Raw genomic sequence first — 17,271 nt, 5'->3', positions numbered from 1 at the left:
CAGAGCACATACACCAGCATGTGCACAAAGAAACTCTTATCATCGTTGTTCCAGTCTTAACCACATGTACAGCGTTGGTAGCTGAGCTGTGGGAAGGAGATAAGTCTTTGGAGAGTAAGGGTGGGAAATCACTGCAGAGGGTGACTATCTGTTAGTGTTAGTTGACTTTAGTTTTAATCACAAGCCAAACCCAGTTAAAATCTGTGGATGACCAGTTACTGGTTGAAACCATTTTTCCGCATCTTTTCCCCCCAACTACTTCATATACTGCCTTACTAACCAAAAGACAAGAGACTAAGATGTGGACGAGAAAACACGCCACGATTCCTGTGTCAATAACAAGAGAACATAAAGTTGCTGAGACTGATAGATAACAACAGACAGAGCAAAAGAATCTTAACAAAACTCCCTAAACATGTAGATATCAATGTGAAGAGCATGTATTGGTAGAATAACGCAAATGGGGAAAGATCTCAACAATAACAGGCTTTAGGGACAAGGATTAAGAGGCCTGGTGAGTTGTGTTTAGAGGCATCCCCCTGAAGCAGAGGCATGGATGGATGAGTGACAGTTTGATGAAGGAGGCGTAGCAAGAGGGAAATTACACTCCTCTCTCTGCTCCACTTCTTTTACTCCCCCCCTCGCTGCTCTCTCATCAAGTGAAGAGCTGTGCTCTGAGGGATTCCTCCTCAAATTACTTGCAAAAAGACATCCTCTTTTCTTTTGGCCCTTTCTCTTCCTCTGTCTGCCCTGCAGACAAATTTTACCTGTCAGATCAAACAAGCAGCAGGTCTACACAACACAGTAACTGTCTTCCCTTGCCTTTATGTTTTAAATAAACATAAAGGCATGACAGTGACTATGGGAGAAAGAGAGGTGAAAAAAACAGCAATGAAGGGGAAGGTGTGTTAATAATTTTCACTGTGACCACAGTAGACAAAGAGATGTTGTTCTTGAGAAAATAGGGTTTCAACGACATAGTGTTGCCTCTTTCTTGTTCCAACTGATCAGTTATTAAATCATTGAGTCAGACTCCTTATGGTCAGGAATCCCCTGTGGTACACAAACTGGACTTCTGTTTCTACTAGCCAATACCTCATCAAGAAGTAATGCATCCCTTAACAGGGATGTCGGCTACAAAGACCAACCTATCAAACTTGTGACATGCACAAATCTACAGAGACACTCTCTTAAAACACACCTCTTTCTCACACCCAAGGCTGATGGCTTGCAGTGTCACCGGCTTGACAGCTTCTCTGCAGCCGGCCCTGCAAGTCTGCTAGTCAACCTCTCCCATGAACTCTCTCTTCTACAACATTGCTTTGTCAAAAATGACACACCTTAAGGTCCTTAGCATGAACAAAGACAGACACATTTTAAAAATAGTTTTTTTTTTCTGCATTTACCCTAGTTTTTGTTCTAAAATGCATGTAAGCACACACACCTAATAAAATATCCTACACAACCCAAAACCCTTAAAATAATTAAGTAAAAAAAAAACAACAACGTCTGTACATATGCTCAGGGCACATATGAGTTTAAAAGATGTAAAGGAACTTTGCAGAGGGAGCGTTAGTGGCAAGTTGAAGGACGACAACATGCACAGAAGCACGTTTGGTTGCCAATCAAAACAGACCCCGTCTCCACTGTGGAGCTGTTTTATTGTGGAAACCAAAATATAAACTAAACAGTTCTCATTACTTAAAATTATGAACATTGTTCTCCTGTTATAACATCAGCTCGAAAACATTTATGAAACAAAGACATTTGCACTTTCTTTCCACTGTAAGCATTATTGTGAACAGGGAATCCCTTAAAATTGTCCTTGCCAACAGATGTAACCGTTTTTACTGGTTTCAATGGTGCTACTGTTACTGAAAGAAAACATGAATCATGTGTTTTAATCAAACAGTTACTCCTAGTCCCGGTCCAACCTGAGGCGTGAAACCATGTGACTTAATTAGGAAGGTCCGCGCCAAAAAGCCAAAGTGACTGTTTACTTACAACCGGCTGCCTTTAATACACTGAGCAGACTAATGAACACATAATTCGATTTGAAACAATGAGCCTTTTCACCAGCAGCACAGAGCAGACCGGGCCAGACAGGGGCAAGTGCGTCCTTTGTGTGCACATATGTGTGTGTAAGTGTGGGCATGTGTAGCTGTTTATGTTTGCTCGAGAAGGCAGAAAATTGACTGACGAGTTAATGAGTCCAACAGTAGGCCTGCGCTCTGTCAGCTGACTTTTCTAAACTGAGAGGCTCCTCTCTGTGTGTCTTCAGGGCACGAAGTCTCTTTGCTATCTCTCTCTTTTATCATCAATTTCATCTATAAATTCAGAATAAGAACCAGAAATACTTCATAAATTCCCTCCATCTTTAAGAGCTGTCTAACGTCAGCTAACTTTGAAAAGGTCATTGGAGCCAATGATTCATCACGTCTTTATTACTGACTTGAACTACACACAGCTATCCCCCACAATGCTACAGTAATTAAAAATACAGCTGCTCCTCTGTTAGCTTTATTCAGCAAGATCACAAAATATCACATCCACCTTTGAGTCAATTAAATGGTTGTCTTTAAGGTTAGACTTTCTGTCTAGAGTAAAGCAAAAGCTAACTCTGAAGAGATGAACACAGTAGGTCAGGCTTTTCCTCATCTTGAAAAGTTTAATTAAATAACTCTTACTTTCGTACTCACTCACACACATGCACATAAACAGGGAGTCTCTTTACACCTGCATTACAATGTGAAACAATGATTAAGGAATGCGTCTTTCTTGCTCTTTACACAAGTAGCAGAGTGTTGAAATTCCTAAAGCTCTGGGAACAGACGCACAGTGTGATTCACATAACATTTGATGAAATATGATCAGGTTCATGAACCAGCTATGGTGTGTTTTCGTTGGGAATTTGGCTCAGGAGTGGCAGTGCAATTATAAAGATAGCTTAGTGTTAATTACAAACTACTAGGCTAAGCTGTCAGAAAGGGAAGGCATACATCAAACTGGCCACTGCGACAGCATTTTTCTTTAAAGGTCTGGCTGCACCACTGTTCAAAGAAGAGACTTACATGTAGGTTCTTTCAATTTTCCACCACAGCATGGCATGCGCCAAGAACACAAAGCCAGCACTAAGAAATTTGGAAATAATGATAAGCTTACCTGTAATTTAGATCTAATCAACCAAATTTCAGATTGTTTTTATCATCAATCTCATTGAGTAGGTTACTTTTCCGTAATAAAGTATGGTGTAAAAATGTCTCATAGCTCTATTGACATCCACCAGAAACAGCACATCAATGGGCTGTAAATATGTTGGCAACACTAGAGCTATCAATTGTATAGCAACAAGAGTGTAAGTAACAAAACCCTTGAAATGTCCTAAATAACATCATGGAGGTGGAGGTGTGTGTATTGGTTTTGTTCCCAGTACTGATGTACTTTGTCAGACAGAGGAGGCTTTTATTCCCTCTTCCGTGCCTGAGCAAACCTCATGGTCCCGTGGACAGGCTGTGGTTGATATAAAAAAGCTATTTCTGCTCTGGCTTTCACATCCAGTAATGTCCTCATGAGGGTGTTTCTGCTGTCGGTGCTGTACATAGTACATGTTGTTAGTGTGGCTGTGACAAGATGACTTTAAATCAAAAGTGTGTGTTTAATCAAAGAACAATAAATCTTACCTGCAGTACTCAGTGCCATTGCTAAAAGTCAGACATGTGGCGTTGTTCACACAAGGAGCCTTATCATCCATACATTGCAGAGCTGAAAGAGACCAAAGACAAGTTAGAGAGTAGAGAATAAGACAGGTTTTTATCTGCTCCATGTCCAGTCAAAATATCATCAATGTTTAAAGTTTGTGCATTTATTAACATGTAAAATGATTTTCCTTAATAATCATACCACTGTTTATAACCCTTTTCAAATTGTTGTCTTCAACACTGTTCCACATGATGTTATATAAGGACATTGTTCAGACCATTACACCGTTACAAGGTGATGTAGATTCAAATACGTCAGTTTCCTTTTTTAAATGGATGTTTTTGCTCATTGTGAAAGTCTGTGGTGTGCACAATGTTTTGTTTTCGTTCTAGTACACTTATTCTAATGCTATAAAGTTGGCTAAGCATGGACTGCCTTAAAATGTAGATCCCAATATTGTGATTTTATACGAAAAGTACCCTTTTTTTGTTTTTGCTTGTATTGGTGTTTGCTTCAACCTATGACAGTTTCCCTTAAAAGAATATGCGATTTTTCACACTTAAATGTAGCAGAAATCAAATATATCCTCTGAAAATAACTCTGTGAGTCATGACTGTCTGTGATGCTTTCCGAGCCATATCTACACTTTGTTTACATTGTTGGGACGGCCGGCCGGCTCATCACCTTGCGTATAAAAGTTGTTTAATTGAGGAACTAGAGAAAAGAAGAATAACATACTGTACTCACTGCTTATTTGAATGTCTTTAGATCACGGTCATTTCGTGTAAATTTACATGCAGTGTGAAGATACAAGCAAAAAAAAGATCGCTAGCATTAGCATGCTAACACAACAATGCAGCGTGAGTTGTTTTGGTTTCATCTACTGGATCAAAAAGTTGCATATTCTTCCTTTAAACTAAGATTTTATAAATGTCATACATTTCTTCTGAACAGTATTGCAATATGTATTAATCAACCCTGTATCATGATGCATATCCCATGGCCAGATTTACTGCGCTATGTAATAGTCTTCACGTTCTCCTGCAGAAGGCTTGCCACCTATCTTGCCAAATATGAAAGGCCAGCCTGAAATCACCCAGTAGTCATGGGGTGGCTGGATATGAAGGCAGACAGAAATGAGTCTTGAAGATAACAAAGCCCAACTATCTACCCACCACTGAAACACTATAGCCAAACAAATTGGCTATTGTGTGGCTTTCAAGCTGCCAGAGACACATGGCTCAAGTGGCCTTCACACACACCATGCTGACCCTACATGCCAGCTTAAAGTGTGGTGTATCTGTGTCTTTATTTATCAATATGATATGGTAATCAAATGAAAGACTGTTAAGAGTGTGTGATCAACTAACCAAAACTATCATTAATCCTAAGTAATGGTTGTACAATTTTCACTGTTTAAACTTTTGATTATATTCATCATTCCTCTCTTGTGTTTAAGTAGTAATGTGATGCATACACCCACTGTAGAATAAAGCTCTTTTTTTCAAAACTGAGGTCAGCTTTCAAGGAAATGACAACAATGTCTTCACAAAACAGTCATTGCATTACAAGGAAGTGCACTCAGCAATGTTGTTACTTCCTGCCACTAGATTATCACAGTGTCACTCAAATTCAGATTTTGACGCTTTAATCCAATTTGATGTTCTTGCAGTGTACAATTGTTGAACTCACATGTTTAATTTAAGTGTAGTGTATTCTAAGTCTAGTTTTTGAACTGGTCTGCTTAGAGAGCGAGGACAAGCTAATTCCATAAAGCCTGGCTAACAGACATAGTCCATTAGACATGGGGATACCAAACATAAACTACTGTGAAATCCATAATCTCAACAAGCACGCACACACACACACACCCAAACACATGCACACAAACACGTGCTCACGCACACACACAGTCCTCTGTGTGCAAGTGCACGACCTCCACAGTAATAAAGTATCAGATGTGTCAGACGACTGCTGCAGAATAAGAGACCACAGAAAATACTGTTCTATTTTGGGACTATTTCTATACTGAACAGACTCACTTGCCAGGAAGCTACACATGAAAATCACACACACAATTACACATTGTAGTTAATGTAGAATACATATTTGTACTGCTTTGAAAAAGGCAACCAAAAAACATCCAATTTGATTGCTGTCCAGTAAATCAGTGTAATGCACCATATGGTTTTGTCAGGATACTAGCATCTACTGAAGCAGCAAGAAGACATCTGCAAAATTCGTAAGCAAGAGTACAGTAAATGGAAGGAGGAAGGGGTAGAAAAAGTGAATTAGAGGGAGGGATAAGATAGAAGTAAGAAAGCAGAGACAGGAAAAATATTTTCTCCCAAATTTGAAGAGTTTCCCATGCATGCTGTCGTAATACCAGACACAATGATCTTGCCAGAATTGGGACAGCTTGTCTCCTATTACGCCATTTTGAGACACCCCCCCACACACACACACGCACGCATGCAAGGGTCAGCAATTCCCCAATACAATTTTGGAAATAATATGTCCACACATATTCTTATGATTGACCAGTGAAAAGTTTTTCTGGATCCTTTCTACCTGATGGTTCTCACACTTCATTATCAGAGAGAGAAAAAATTCCCAGGAATGATAGCCTTGATAAACCCAATCAACAAAGTCAACAGTGAAACTACAGACAGATAGTGTGAACTGGGAAGCAATACGAAGCTAGCTGACCAACTAAGCAGCATTTTTTTTACCCTTCCTGATCAAAAATCCACTTTCCTTTACTGCAAACTTCTACTGCATCTTCTGATCGTGTGTGTGTATGTGTGTGGGGTGTGTGTGTGTGTGTGTGTGTGTGTGTGTGTGTGTGTGTGTCTGTGTGTGTGTGTGTGAGGTGTAAGTGGAAAACAAAAGCAGAATAAAGGGAGTTTGTTAAACAGAATGAAATAAATACCTATGAACTGAATAGATTAGCCCAATCTACCCAAAAATGAAAGATTTTCAAATGCATCACATCCCTCTGCTGTCCCAGGGAAACCTTGTTGACTACAAACTACATTGCATGTGCAAAGGCGCATTTAAATACAAAACAAACACTCATAAAAACCATCAAATTAATATTATAAATGCGTATAATAATGCAACAATTTAGATAAACCTGAACTCCCTGTTTTATTTAGTAACGAGTACAACTTACTTTAATATGATGCTGCACCATCATTATTAGTAATTTTTCACTCCCATCAGGGACTTCAACTTCAAAAAGGCGGAGCCTCGAAGGGTAAACCAACAACAAAGCTCATATTGATATACTATGTGGATTATATGAATTATTTCATGTTGTTTGATCCATACTATAGTTCTCGATTGAGGCTATGACCTGAAATAATCTATATTGTTATGATTAGTCATGTGACCATATGTATTTATCACACCTGTGTATGCCCATGTACTTATGCTGGGCAAACCTGAGGAAGCTACAGGCGATATGTGATGTTCGCTCACAATGAAGAGAAAGTAAAGTCATTTTAAAATGGCTCCAGTAATCACTGGTTTTTGTTTTTTTTACTGTAGAAAAATACAGACCTCCCGGTGGTCCGATATATTTTTTTCAGTGTGTCACTCATCAGTACTGTGTGTCTGTAGGACAGCGGTCTTCAAATCCAAGTTCTGAATGAAGAAATGAGTGATGGTAACATAAAACTCAGTGCTGAGAGCTGTCCATGGGTTTGTAGTAACAGTGTGTGGGTGATTAAAATAGGATCAAAAAAGCTGGCTCTGTGACTGTCATTACCCCACACTCACTTGAGAAGAGAACGAACCAAACTCAAACCGGCTTGTCCGGGCATGAAGTGTATTTTTATTGTTCTGTCAATATTGTTGTGTATATTAATTGACCAGGTGGCAAATGAGTTTCCCCGCTTGTGAAAAACGAGTGCGACTGTTGTCTGGCTCAGCCGGTTTCTCCTTGTGCTTTACAGTGATGTGGTTGAACATCCAACTAGTATTTCTATTAACACACCTTCATCTCTCACACAGCAGCTTCTCCATGCCCTGGAGCCATGGGCACACAAAATTTTATTTTTTTTGTTTTCTGTAACAATGCTGTTGTTAAAGACCTATTTTATAATCTCAATCATCACTCATAATCCATCTAAAGTGTATGATGGTGTCTGTATCTGCACAGACACTGCCTCAGTAATTTCAGGTTTTCTCATTATTATTTGTGTGTGTCAATCATTGTACAGTACTGCAGCACTCACACACAGCAAACAGCCTGCAGGTAAGGACTGCAAGAAAACAACATGGCCAGGTGACATCACTGTCTCTCTTGAGCTGGAGAGGTATTTGACATTGATAGAATAAAAATGCTATGAAACAATCAAAAATTAAGTTTTGTTTCTTTCTCTTGCTATATTTACAATCACATGTATTTGCATTAGCTGTGCTGGTTTGCTCAGTTTCTCTCAATGCCAATCTGATAACCATTGCTCTCATTCTTGTTGTCTTTGTAATTACAGGAATTTCAGGGAAATAAAAGGAAATTTTTAATCCGTTAAATGTATAAATGTGGGGGCAGATTAATGAATAGAGTTCTGTGAAAACAAATATAGCTATATTTTTGCTCAGCTAGCTATGACAAGTGGTAATGGGCAAATTATTGCATGACTTAACATTGAGTGACCAATAATGTATTAATATTATATTTATACAAATAAATACTAAATTATATGCCTAAATCTTCTCATATAAAAGGTGAAAGTCAATGGACTGTTGTCATTGGTCAACAGTCAATGAACACCAAAATGATCAACCCACTGAGTGCCGGATTCAAAATCACTTTGAAATCAATGTCTGATCCAATTGCATTCATTTTGTCATCTCATAATGTGTCTGCCAAGTCATGGTTGGCTAATCGTTTGGGGCTGGTGTGTGCCAAAAATGCCATGGTACATTTTTGTTTCAATCCAGACGTTACAATTGGTGAGCAGTAGGTTTCAATAGAACAACCTCGGACAAATTTAGAATATGACACAGTGATGTTCTTCTAGCTCAATCGAACATTGACCCAGGCGAGGTAAGTGACAGAGGAAAAGTCGAGGCAAGATTTTATACAAAGTATCCATACACAAAGAAATATCAACACTTTATGACCCTTATCCGTGTAAATTGTATTTTTCAGTTTTCAACTGAACAGCCTTCCTTTGTGTACAAACTATCTCCTTGGCACCTGACATGGCAGTAACTCAGCACATGGCTTTTGCACCAGTTCATTAATTTTACACAATGATGATAAACATTACATCAGCCTGCCGATCACAAGCAGTCCCAACCACAGGGGTTGATCCAAACAGATCTCAGATCAACTGTGATCCACTGAACCACTATTGAAAACTAAGGATTTACGGTACTTTTAACTGAACCAGAGAGAGATATTCTGCAGCTATATTACATGATGTTTGATATTCCGCAGCTGACCAGCTAATTACAATGCTTAATGAAGCTTTACCACTAAATTAGTTCTCATTTTTTGTGGTATTTGAGCAAGTGTGAAGGCATATCTTCTTTTTCTCTTTGCTGTTTTTCAATTGCCCTGCACCTACGTGACCCAGCCCTTTCAATGATAGCCTGTTAAAGAAGCTTAGGTGCAGGACAAAACGTAGGTTGAGGTTCTTGAGTTATAGATGAGAACATTGATGTTACTGCTTTATGTCAAAGTTTGCTGGTTGTATTGATAATATGTCTCAACAGATCTGGACAGATATCCTATGAATGTTATTATAAAACAAGAAAAAGCAGAACAGTTGTGACCATACAGGTAAGAACTAAGTGTTAATCTGCAATAACCTACTCTGAGTTCAATAATACAAGACCCTATCTAGTTAACAGTGTGTTTAGAGTTTTGACAAAACTCATCACTGGTGAGACAGCTGGCCTTCTTCCACTTCATCAGGTCACAGAGTATGATGAAAATTGCTAAAAGTTTTAAAGGTTGATTGCCTGACCTTCAGTGTCAATTTCCAGTAGATTTTACCCTCCATCATCAGTCTCTCAGACGAAGACAAATTTTTCTTTTTCCAAAGAGGACTGTTTTTTTAATAAAGTGGTTAATAGCAGCAACAAAATTATTAACAATTATTATTATTCTTAATGTTATTGAACCTTTTTAAATCAGTCCAAATCCATTGAGATTGAAATCTCTTTTTGTTCAAAACCAAATCTGAGAATTTTCGTTACAGTCTGTCAAAATGAATACTGAGCTGTGTGAGATACAGAAATAAAAGCACACTTAAATGTAATAGAAATCAAGTATATCCTCTGAAAATAACTTTGTGAGTCATGACTGTCAATGGGTATAACACCCGAGTCCCACTGTCTGCAATGCTTTCCGAGTTTTCTGAGTCCTATCTTCAGTTTGTTTACATCGTCGGGACGGCCGGCCGGCTCATCCCCTCACATATAAAAGCTGTTTAATTGAGGGTCCTAGAGAAGAATAACATACTGTACTCATTGCTTAATTGAATGTCACGTAAGCGTTTCTAGATCACGGTCATTTCGGGTAAATTTACATGCAGTGTGAAGATACGAGCATAATAAAGATCGCTAGCATAATAAAGATTGCTAGCATTAGCATGCTAACACAACAATGCAGCGCAAGCTGTTTTGGTTTCATGCTGGTGCTCAAGGGCGACATCTGCTGGATCAAAAAATCGCATATAAAGCCTTTAATGATTCAAGTAGACAGTGATCAAAATCAGAGGGCAAGTCTGGTTGTTGTGCTTAGCTGGCTTCCTCCCTCAGCACTCGCCACTGCTATGTCACCAACACCACAGAGGGTCCCTCGAGAGATGTAGCCATGTCATGAGAAGAAAAAAAGGCAGTCAAAGAGGGAGGGAGGTGGATGGGCTTTGAACTAATAGCTGAGGATTGAGACGGGGAAGTAATTATGAAACTGCAGACAAAGACTGCACACGAATGGGTGTCCCCAAGCCCTGGCACACATCCATACTGCAGAGGCAGGAAGTTGTTCGCGCTGAGTGAGGAAGTAACCCCATTTCCTGGAATTGCTGTACAAGCCTCTATATCCAGCAGGCTAAATAGTCGTCATGGCAACTTGCAATAAAATACCCTTAGCTCAGCATGGAAGGAGGGAGATGAGGCTCAAACTAAACACTATTACCCTAAGGGAAGCCTTACTGGCCCACACAAACAGCAGACAAACCAAGCAGCAGCTTTAATGCTTCAGTATCTCAGGTCAGCTTCAGTGTAGAGGGTGGGGACGTGCTGTAAGACTCAGATCAGTGCCAACAGAAACAGCTAAAGTTTGTGATTAGTTGGGATATTTCAAGCCAGTCCATTTGATTTTATTGGGGCATTTTAAATGCATTACTTAACATAATCCAACCTTGATACTTTGTTAATGTTAACCCTTTGCACATCTGTAACACCAGCTGTAGACCTGCCCCACTGTGTTGCAATTTGATTTAAAACAAAAAAGACGACGGTGGTGAACAAAGATCCCCAGCCACAGAAATTCCACTGAAAGCCCTCAAACAGTAACAATTGCTTGATAATTGTCACAAAGTTATAATAGTCTCATTTGAAACTGAAAGCTGACCTACCAGCTCAAAGTTTGTGTGTGTTTTTGTTTTTTTTTTGCTTGTGAAAAATCAGGACTTAAGTTTGTTCATTCATATCCATGTTTTACTAATTCACTTTGTAAGTGAGATGATAAATAAGTATCACAGCATATCGGTCCATATCAATATTTTGGTATTACAAGTCAAGACACACATGGTGCGCAAAAACTTTTTCTGTTGAGTCAAATGTTTTTCAAATCAAGTGCTGGGACAGACTTATTGCAATTACTTAGTTAAAATGTGATTTACTTTTAAAGAAATTGACCACTACTAGTATCTGAACAACAATGAACAATGATTAAATTGAAAACAAACATCAATGCCACTTTTCTCATATTAAGATGCATGATTACATTAACATCCCAAGAGGTCAGGCCTGGCCTGGTTTGATGAAACAAACACTTGTCTCTGTACAACTTTTTAAGAGCTAATAGGCGCTGACTTTTAAAAACAAGAGGTTAAAAATAAATGGACTGCAGCCTTCCCAGAGCCAATGTGTTTCTACACACAGGGTTTTGTGTTTTTTGCAAACACTGAATTCACTAGATAATCATGTGCTCTACTTAAAACTTCCAGGTATTCAAGCTTGTCTTGGTTATAATCTGCTCTGTTTCAAATTTCAATTTGAATTTATAGTATTTTCCAAACATTAAAAATAAAAAATAAAAAACAGTGAAGTTAATTAATATTAAATTCCAAGTACCAAATGAGACCAAATAATAGCAAGAAATTAAACAGGGTTGCTAAACCAGAGTTAACTAATACTGCAAGTCCTTAATAAAGTACTTTCCTTCCCTCTCCAGCCTAATGTGACCTGCTTGCTTCATTACTTCATGTGCCCTGCCTGAATGTCTCCAGGATTACAGGGCTGTGTTGGCCAAGGAATGCAGGCTTCAGTAATTCCCTGTTAATTTGCTAACCTGTTCAACAGTGCATACCCAGCGCTCTGTAATCCCCTCGACCTTCACAGCCACAAACACCCCCTCCTATAGTAACAGTGCATATGGTTCATGCACCTCGCTTCATTCACATTTTCACTGGTATTTATTTAATGCTTGTGGATCAAAGCAAGTAAGAGCAAACTGGTCAAGCATGCCTAGTGATGGATTTGAATTTCCCTCGGGATCAATAAAGTATCTATCTATCTATCTATCTATCTATCTATCTATCTATTAGCACTGTGAAATTAACAGGTCGATAGTGACTCTCAACTTCTCTGCTATGCATGTCAACTTCAACTGCTATATCACAGTTTATCTTTAAATCAATCATAAACCAACACAGCTTCAGAGACACACACACACATGCACTGTATGTGTGCATCCAGATTCAGACAACTACATCTGGACTGCAGCCTCCCAAAACGTCACCCTCTGACAAGCAGTTCACGTTATTTACTATTTCTATCCCTTGGCGACCAACAAGAAGATAAACATATGGGAGAACACATTGGTATTTTTTAACTATACTACTAAACAGGCTGAAGAGAATATAACCTGAAATATGAACACACTGAAGCAACACAAATTGAACAACACAGAGACTGCATGGAGCAGATGAGAAGAGAAAAGATTGAAATAAAAGGAAAATCTCACAGAGAAGACTAAGTCTAAGTCTAAGGCCACATTAATAAAACAGCCACACGGCAGTGGGCAGAGCTGGTGGTCAGAAACTAATGCAGTGTTGTGGGCAGCTCAATAAATATCTTTGTCTTCAGTGCACAGGGTGAAGCATGGCGGAGATAAATCACATTTCACACCAGGCTTCAGCTTGGGTCAGATGCAAGTAAACCACGGACTGCACAATCGCTAGCCTTTGTCAGTTTGTATCCACAATACAATAAATACCCACACACAAATACATACACACACGCATGTCAGCAGTCTGCTGTTTGCACAGGGTAAATATATGCAACCATCCACATGCCCACATCATAGGGGTAACACTATGATGTCGTGTGCCACCAAAATGACACCCACGCTTCCTTGTGAATCAGAGGGATTCATTGTCTTCAACAGCTCTTAAAGGTAGAGCCAGTAGCATTGTTCGTTGCAGCTTGTAAACACAACATTCAAACTGGGCCCCTCCTCCTGGGCTCATTGCCCCCAAAAGCGCACATTCAATGCAGGACTTGGTGTGACCGTGTGTACATTTACTGCTTGTTCCTACACTACAAGTTACCGCACACTAGCACAAGCTTACCATTGGGGCTTGGCACATGCCTGTCCAACATTAAAGAGGCTCTGTGTTCGCGGGTAAAAGCCAACCCTAAGTTCACCCTTGGAAAAGCTGAATTTTGCCTCACTATAATTATATTTTATCATCTTTAGCGCTACACCCATGTCCGTCATATTCGCCGGTTTGAATATCGTCCAATCACTGAATTGTATCCATTCGTGAACTCACCTGTGTGCTGTCATTGGCTGGGTGAATCATACCAGCTCCCTGGCCAAAAAATGTCCAGTGTCAACCAAAACACAAAAATATCTTATATATGTACCCTCTGATATGTTGTTTAGGAATGTGCCATACCACCAATTACCATCTAGAGCTTAGTAACACTGAACAAAACAGATAAATCATCTACTTCAGACAATATTATGGTAATATTGATCTGCTTGACATGATCAGGCAAATTGTGAAATGCAAAGCATTTTATTTCCTGTTCAAGTGTCAGATTTAGATACTGCTAATAGAAACCTACTGCTTCATATTGAAAGGGGCCTTGAACAAGAAATCATCTCGCAGTAAGTTACTAACGTTACACCATGTTGCAGTTTGTAGCTGTAATTAAGCCAAACAAACTCTGATACAGAGTGCTGTGTTGGGCCCAAAAAACGGAAGAAATATTCGCTAAACAGATACGCCGGACGTTTGTTGTTCAAAAGCGGTTGCAGCAGTGCATCGATACACAAATCTGCTAAATGAACAGTGTGTGATAATTAGGTGTTTGACATTGCCAAAGTTAATACAAGAAAAATAAATGTTTTCATGGATTACAGCAAACTTGATACTTACATAAGATTTCTATATTTTGTTTGTAAAGTTGATGTCCCTGACGGGGAATAATAATTACTTTGTTATTCAAATTATGCAGCTTTTTATATTTCAGTCTGTTATACTCAGATTTATAAAAGCGCTTTCTAAATAATCGGGTTTATCTGACTGCTTGTCTTAATAATCACCATTGTTGCAATGTTTTTTTTATAGTAGGGATTCAACAATTCTCAATATAATATTGAACTGTTCTGCACAACATCCATTTGTCTCTCATTAAAAGAGGTTGCAGAGGACAAGAATTGGTTGCCATGCCATTTTCTCATGTCAGTTGCAAATAGCACCCTGTTACCCGATACTGTAAAGCACTAAGGAAACTCATTTTTAAATATTAAAGAATTAGTAATAAAGACCCTGCTGCAGGCTACAGGAGCTCTACTACGCTAAGGTAAAACCTCACCGTGCCATCAAGGTAAGCAACACCTTTTACTGTGACATCCTGTCAAATAAAAATAACAACACTCTGGCCTTGCACGCAACATACTCTACTATCACATAGTAGGCAAAGAAAATCATGGTTCACAAAGTGTGAGTACGTGCATGCGCGTGTGCGTTTAATAGAGAGGCTGAACAGAGAGGGGGGAGGAATGTCAAACACCAACAACATTCCACTGCCTCTCCTTGCACTGCCTGCAGCACTTCACATTGTCTTTTTACTTCTTTTGTGTAACTTTCCTGTTCACAAGTCACCTGTGGTCCATGAAAAACTTGAGAAAGAAGAGTAGAGCTGCATCTATCAACTCTTTTTCTAAGAGCAGCCAAAGAAACATATAATGGTAAAGACAAACATTAAAATGTGTATGACAATGGTAGTTAACAATGCCAAACACACTTCAAAAGATGTTTTACCATAGGATTCAATTCAATAACGCATGTTTATTTACTTGGAATAAACATGCATCGATGCAGTGAGACTCAAGGAGAAATACACATGCATAACCAAATGACGGTGATTAGGCCTATCAAAGAAAGTTTGAAAATACATATACATATATTTTTAAGTGTTAACACTCTTATTTAAGCAATGCAAGTTTCAGAACTTCAGACTTCCGTGAAAAACAAACAGTGCACACAGACAATCAAGCCTTTTTGATGTAATAAATATTCTACTAAGGTATATCAGTCTCAGTGCTCCAATCTAGTTCCAATTTTTTTTTTATATGCAAGACAACAATGCTTTCTTCAGAGTACTTCCTGATCTCCTGTTAGCTGACCCAATACCTAACACCATAATGACCCAATAATTGGCTGTGGAAACTAATAAGGGCTTAATTGAAGACAGGTGCCAACCAGTTTTTATACTTGCTTTTTCAAATAGCATTCAGTGCTATTTAGTGCTAGAGTTCTTTGACATATGCACAGTTCCTGTGCCTCATTTAATGCCAAACTGTCAATTGAAGTTTAACACTCTTTCCTTCACAATTTTGAGCATCCCCAGAATGTGCAGTTGTTTCACTGACAACACATTCTGAACAACAGGGTAGTTCAAAAAACAGTATCATCTTTGATAGTTTTCTTTTTAAGTTGTACGCCGGTAGAATCTTGTAAAGCAAAATCTCTGTTTGTTTCCTCATGAAACTCATTTAACCACAATGATGATGTTAGTTTGTTCTCCCCAAATCCACCCTCCTTCATTACAGTCAGAGCAGTCTTGTTAATGTAGGTGTCCATTTTGAATTCTTTCTTGTTCTGCTGTTCAACATCTGGGCAGCGATGTGACAGTCAGAAGAAGCCCACAGTTCCCATATTAACCAGACCAAAAGCCCTCGGAATCAGACACAGGGGGATTTCAGATAGGCTAGATCAAGCAGCCTGTAGTGCCATTAATTAAAAAAGGTAAAACAAATAAAGGCCCATAAATTCAAAGCCATTTAATAATAAGCAAGTCATAATACAAAACAAAATACAAACGAAGAAAGTCAATAACTGTGAGTTTTACAGTGACACACTCAAACCCTATGAGGTATGTATAATATATTTAAATGTTGTGTTTGCAAGCGTATATTATAGGTGAAAGAACATAAGTTCTAAGTTTAATGAAACTGTCACCGTAAAATACACATTAAGTTCTGTGTATACATTATTTGTCGAGCTAAGGGAACATCCTCTGTCCATCTTCAGATTTAGATATTTCTAACATGTCAGAGTTTCCACACCTTGATAGTGCACACGCAGAGATGCTATGTCCGCCCCGTGCGCCGCAGACGCAGAGGCGACGAAACGTGATAATGACGAGTTATGAATAATTTGGAAGAACCGTAATGAAGCTTTATCGTTTAAAAAAAAACTTACCCAAAGAGAGTGGGATGAAGCAGAAGACCAGGACTAGTGATTTGCCCGAGGAGAAACCGGGAAACTGCTCCATATTTTTTGTAAAATCCACATAAGGTCGCCAGCCCAAAAGTTGAGTTCTCTCCTGAAGCAGTTAGCTAGTTCTCAAAAATGTCTCGCTGAAAATGGGTCACACACAATTAAGAGGGAAAGTACTGTAGTGCCAAACTACAACATTTCAGCCGTATTTCACGAGTTCTACGAGTTGTTCCATTAAACCGCTTCAAATACACATTAATTTATCCTCAACTAAGTTACAGACGGCAATAGAAAAGTCCTCCACCTCTCCTCTCAGCAGTTACTGAAGTCACACTGAGCGGAGACACAAAAACACATATCCTTCCGCCGAAGTCAGCGCGGATCTATCGGTCGGCTGAAAAGATAGTAAAAACTTTGTAAAGCTGATATCAAACTGATGGTTTCTTTCGTCGCTTAAAAAGATCGCATTCCTTGCTACGGCTGCTTAATCAACCCTGAACACAACACAAATTCACACAAAAAGTTGAAGTTTTCTTTCTCTCAGTCGCTTAGGCGGAGGAATTTTTTTTCTCATTTTTCTACTTCT

The 17,271-nt window shown here is 38.9% G+C and overlaps 1 protein-coding gene across 1 annotated transcript in view; it reads right to left on the bottom strand.

Annotated features, from left to right (window-relative positions):
* Positions 1–17,026, bottom strand: part of notch2 (notch receptor 2) — a 43,094-nt gene extending 26,068 nt beyond the window's left edge. Inside the window, exons 1-2 of the mRNA XM_061033292.1 lie at positions 16,668–17,026; positions 3,681–3,762 (exon numbers count right to left, since the gene is read on the bottom strand). Of these exons, the coding sequence (XP_060889275.1) occupies positions 3,681–3,762; positions 16,668–16,740 (155 nt within the window). The 5' untranslated portion in view covers positions 16,741–17,026. The remainder of the gene's footprint in view (positions 1–3,680; positions 3,763–16,667) is intronic.
* Between the last annotated feature and the right edge of the window lie 245 nt (positions 17,027–17,271).

Source organism: Labrus mixtus, chromosome 3 (assembly GCF_963584025.1).
Source record: "Labrus mixtus chromosome 3, fLabMix1.1, whole genome shotgun sequence".
NCBI classification, from domain to species: Eukaryota; Metazoa; Chordata; class Actinopteri; order Labriformes; family Labridae; genus Labrus; species Labrus mixtus.
The sequence above is the reverse complement of the archived record's forward strand: the minus strand, read 5'-3'. Positions and strand labels throughout refer to the sequence as shown.